Genomic DNA, 4107 nt, shown 5'->3' on the forward strand with positions numbered 1-4107 from the left:
GGTGCCTCAGTTTCCCCAGCTGTAAAATAGGGACAGGGCGACCCAGTAGCGGAGAGGACGGGCCAGGACCGGGAGCAGCCCCCTCCAAGCCCCCAGCCGTACCCCCTGATCGCCCTGCGCCCACCCCCATCGCCCCTGCCCCCGGCGGCGGCCTCGCGTGCGAGGGGGCTCCCTTCACCTCGGTGCCTCAGTTCCCCCAGCTGTAAAACAGGGACGGGGCGGCCCAGTGGCCGAGAGGAGCCGGCTCTGGAGCCCCGCCCGCCCCCCGCCCTCCAGGTGGCCCGCCGTCCGATGAGGATTGTTTTTTAAGTGCAATACTTGGCCCGCCAGCTTCCCGCTGCCCCCATCGCGCTCACGCAATAACCGGCCCAGCCCCCATCCACGCGCGTCCCACGGTGACCTCCGGGAGCAGCACCCCCGGCTCCCTCCAGCACCGGCACCGAGGGGCGGGCCTGGCTGCGCAGGGCGCGGGGGCGAGGCTGGGGTCCCGCCGCCGTGATGAATGTACTGAAGAGCCGAGGCAGCAGTGCCCCCACCGTGGCCCCCACGCCCCATTAACCCCCACACTCCCATTCCGCGCAATAAACGACAGCATTGGCGCCCACCCTGGCCACGTACGATTGCTCGGGACGCACAGGGCGCGCACCCTCACTGAAAACAACGGTTCCTGGAGGTGGGAAGAGCTTTATTTACACACTGGCACAAGGCCCGCCGCGTGTCAGCTGAAAAAGTAGGTGGAATGCTTCACCCGCTCCAGGTCGAAGGCCCCTGTGGAGTGAGCAGAGCGGACAGCGTGGGTGGCACGAAGGCCCTGCCCTGGCCCGCAGTTAGAGGCACCCTGGCGGCTGTCTGCCCGCCTACCTGGCTTGGGTACTGCCTGCAGCGTCGCCTTCAGCAGGCTGGCCTCCCAGCACCGGGAGCTCTTCTGGGGTCTGGGGCTGGAAGCAGGGTGGGGTGAGGCTGAGGCCAGGTGTTGGGGGTGGGGGGTGTCCAGGTAGGGTAGTTAGGGTCAGGGAGTGCCTTACTCAGGGCAGAACCGCCTGACCAGGAACCTGGACAGGTCCTCCAAGATGGGCTCGCTGTGCAAGCGGACAAACTGCTCCCGGCACACCTGGGCAGGAGTGAGAGAACCCCCCGCGGGTGATCAGGCAGGGTCTGGGCACCACCCCTACCCAATGCCCCAGTGGGCCGGGCCCCACCCCTGGATGGACGAAGGCCCAGACGGGGGCACCTGGTTCATGACGGTGACATCCGCTGCGTGGGTCCAGTAACAGTCGTGCACAGAGACGAAGGTCAGGCCCTTCCTGCGGCAGAGCGGAGGGCTCCTGAAGGCAAGGGAGCCCACAGGGCCGCCACGCGACGAGCATCTGGCCCTGTGCTCAGCCCTCTCCACTCAAGGTCCAGGGAAGCCCACCCTCCGCCAGGCTCGCCCCACCCCTTGCCCAAACATCCTGGGTTTGGCCTCAGCACAGGCCGAGGAAATGTTCTCAGAAGCCTCCTTGCCCCACACCTGCTGCCCCCGAGGCTGCTGTGGGAGCCTCAGCTCCGAGGGCAGCTGCGTTGTCCCCTCCTGCGAGGGCCACCACCCCACGTCCTGGGCGTTCCCAGCTCCTGTGGCAGGTAGATGCTGCTGGAACGACCTCCACGTGCCCCAGATCTAACCACACACTACGGTGCTCACCAAGAAATGTCCACCAGGAAGGGGTAAAGCCCATGCTTGGCTCTCCCCGTCAGGCCATGGCGGGGGCAGGAGCTGACAGGACCACCTTCACATTCGGGGAACAGAGGCCCCACAAACACAGCAGATCCATTCTGCCCAGACCCTGCACCCAGCACTGTCCCTTGCTGGACCCTGCTTTGCCAGCTGTGCCCTGGTAGCCAGAACAGAGGACCCTGGGAGGCGAGCAGCACCCCTGCCGCCCGGAGATGCCCACCTGTAGCAGTGCAGGGCAGTGAGCATCATATGCGAGGAGTCCAGCGAGTGGATGAAGTTGGGCGGGAACCCGTTCTTCTGCTTACGCGTGTTGGGCTTCCTAGGAACAGGACAGGTGCCGGGTGGGGGCCAGAATGCACTCCCAGCCCAGGGACGCCCCTCACTGGCCATGTCTCCACTGTGGCTGCCCCCCTGGCCAGCCCCCCCGCCCGGGCCCCACTCACTGGCTGATGTCTCCGTTTTGAGTGTAGGTGATGCTCTGAATCCCACCTCGTACTTGCTAAAAAGGGAAGGAGCTGGTGAGGCCCAGCACAGCGGGGGTACACTGGGACAGTATGGGGTGGTACACTGGGACGGTAGTACACTGAGATGGAACGGGGGTACACTGGGACGGGCAAACTGGGACGGGATGGGGAGGTACACTGACCTTGACCTTGAGCTCCAGGCGGTAGGGCTGGATGATGGGGATACCCAGGGGTGTGACCCACTCCACCACGGAGCCCATGTGGGAGATGAGGCGGGCGCTCTCGGTCAGCCAGTGCTGCGGGACACAGGCCGTCTCAGGGCTGGGGGCTCAAGCCGGGGCTCCCATCCACTTGCTTGGAGAGCCCTGGCCGAGCGGGGACGGGACAGGACGTACCTGGATGGCCCGGGTCCCCGAGAACATCTCCTGTAGACTCTTGAAGACCTGGCGGACAAGGTAGTGGGAGGCCTCCCACACGAACTCCTGCAGAAGACGGGCGGCAGGTGCGGGTCCTCAGGGGCTGGCCCGTTCGCGCCCTACTCCCCCCCATTTCAGAGCAACTGAGGCCCAGGGCCCGGGGGGGACGGGGCCCGACACTCCCAGTCGGCGAGAGATGCCCAAGCCCGAGCAGGCAGGCAGTGGTCTAGGGGAACAGCTGGGTCTTCTGCTGGGAGGCTGGGTCTGCGGCAAAACCGTCGGACTTTTAAACAGCAGTGAAACCAACGTGTTCCAAGTGCTACAGGCCTGGCGCACCTGGGGAAAGTCGGTCAGCTCCCGGAGGCGCTTCTCAATCTGCAGACGCCCGCCGTAGCGGGTGACCCCGTATACCACAGTCATCACCGTCTGCTTCACCACCTTGCGGGTGATGAAGCCTTCCAGCATCTGTGCCACCTGCGTGCCCCGCTGGGCGTCCTGCCTACGGAACACCTCCACCTGCACCATGGGAGGGCAGGGGTGCGAGTCAGCCCTGCCAGCAGCCCAGGGGCCATCAAGCACCCATGAAGCCCTCGAACGACATCTGCCTGGGAAGCCCCCGCCCCAGCCCCACCACATCCTCAGGACAGGCCAAGGTGAGGGCACCTGGGGCCGAGACTCAGGGCCACACTGTCCCCACACCCAGATGCCCCGGGCAGCAGGTAACAGGGCACACCCTACCTGCGCAGCCACGCCGCTGTACACATCCTGTGGCACATCCGCGGGCTCCAGGTTGACAGAGGCGGCGCCCACGCTGTCGCGGCCCAGGGCAGCATAATGCTGTAGGCCGTTGCAAGAGCCGTCCTGAGGGAGGGGCCGCAAACGGGAGATGGAGACTCAGGCAGAGATGTGTGGGGGCACAAACTACCCCCCAGGTCGAGCCATTTCTAAGGCTGTGCATGCCCAGCGAAGGGCACCTGAGCCCTGCACACTCCCAGGAAAGGCCAGGAGCCACGGCTCCTGGACCCTCTAGGGCCACCTCCAAAAGACACCACAAGAGAAGGTGAAATCTCACACCCTCAAGTCGAGCCCCAGACCAAGTGCACACGGCATGGCCTCAGGGGCCCCACCCTGCTGGCTCACCTGATGGACGGGGAGGTGGGAGACGTAGGCAGCAGGGTCGGAGGAGCGCACGGCATTTGCCACCTCCATACAGCAGGCCAGCGTCTGCCAGGGTTCCTCAGCGCCCATCCACCACTTTCGGCCCTGCGGGGACAGCGGGTGTGGCGGGCAATGAGGCACGGGCGGACTTGCTGAGCCCGCTGCGGGGGGTGTGGTGCAGGGAGGTGGGAACACAGAGAGGAGACAAACATGCCTGACGGTGAACACGGGACCCATGTGGGTGAGAAACGGGGCACTGACTGGATGAGTCCTCTACAGCCACAGATGGAGGGTGAGGGCTGCGGGTGGACGGGGCTGAGACAAGCGTGTCCGGAGGCACCAGGTGAGGAGGGCG

At 65.8% G+C, this 4107-nt stretch overlaps 2 protein-coding genes across 2 annotated transcripts in view; one reads left to right on the top strand and one right to left on the bottom strand.

Moving 5' to 3' along the window:
* The window catches only part of HCN2 (hyperpolarization activated cyclic nucleotide gated potassium channel 2), a 34291-nt gene extending 33692 nt beyond the window's left edge, over window positions 1-599 (top strand). Inside the window, exon 8 of the mRNA XM_011964086.1 lies at window positions 153-599. Within this exon, the coding sequence (XP_011819476.1) occupies window positions 153-206 (54 nt within the window). The 3' untranslated portion in view covers window positions 207-599. The remainder of the gene's footprint in view (window positions 1-152) is intronic.
* A 65-nt stretch (window positions 600-664) lies between these two features.
* Window positions 665-4107, bottom strand: part of POLRMT (polymerase (RNA) mitochondrial (DNA directed)) — a 20590-nt gene continuing 17147 nt past the window's right edge. Inside the window, exons 11-21 of the mRNA XM_011963980.1 lie at window positions 3735-3857; window positions 3333-3455; window positions 2931-3110; window positions 2574-2660; window positions 2361-2474; window positions 2158-2213; window positions 1935-2033; window positions 1232-1304; window positions 1026-1111; window positions 862-932; window positions 665-768 (exon numbers count right to left, since the gene is read on the bottom strand). Of these exons, the coding sequence (XP_011819370.1) occupies window positions 719-768; window positions 862-932; window positions 1026-1111; window positions 1232-1304; window positions 1935-2033; window positions 2158-2213; window positions 2361-2474; window positions 2574-2660; window positions 2931-3110; window positions 3333-3455; window positions 3735-3857 (1062 nt within the window). The 3' untranslated portion in view covers window positions 665-718. The remainder of the gene's footprint in view (window positions 769-861; window positions 933-1025; window positions 1112-1231; window positions 1305-1934; window positions 2034-2157; window positions 2214-2360; window positions 2475-2573; window positions 2661-2930; window positions 3111-3332; window positions 3456-3734; window positions 3858-4107) is intronic.

Source organism: Colobus angolensis, unplaced genomic scaffold (genome assembly GCF_000951035.1).
Source record: "Colobus angolensis palliatus isolate OR3802 unplaced genomic scaffold, Cang.pa_1.0 Scaffold64, whole genome shotgun sequence".
Classification (NCBI taxonomy): Eukaryota; Metazoa; Chordata; class Mammalia; order Primates; family Cercopithecidae; genus Colobus; species Colobus angolensis.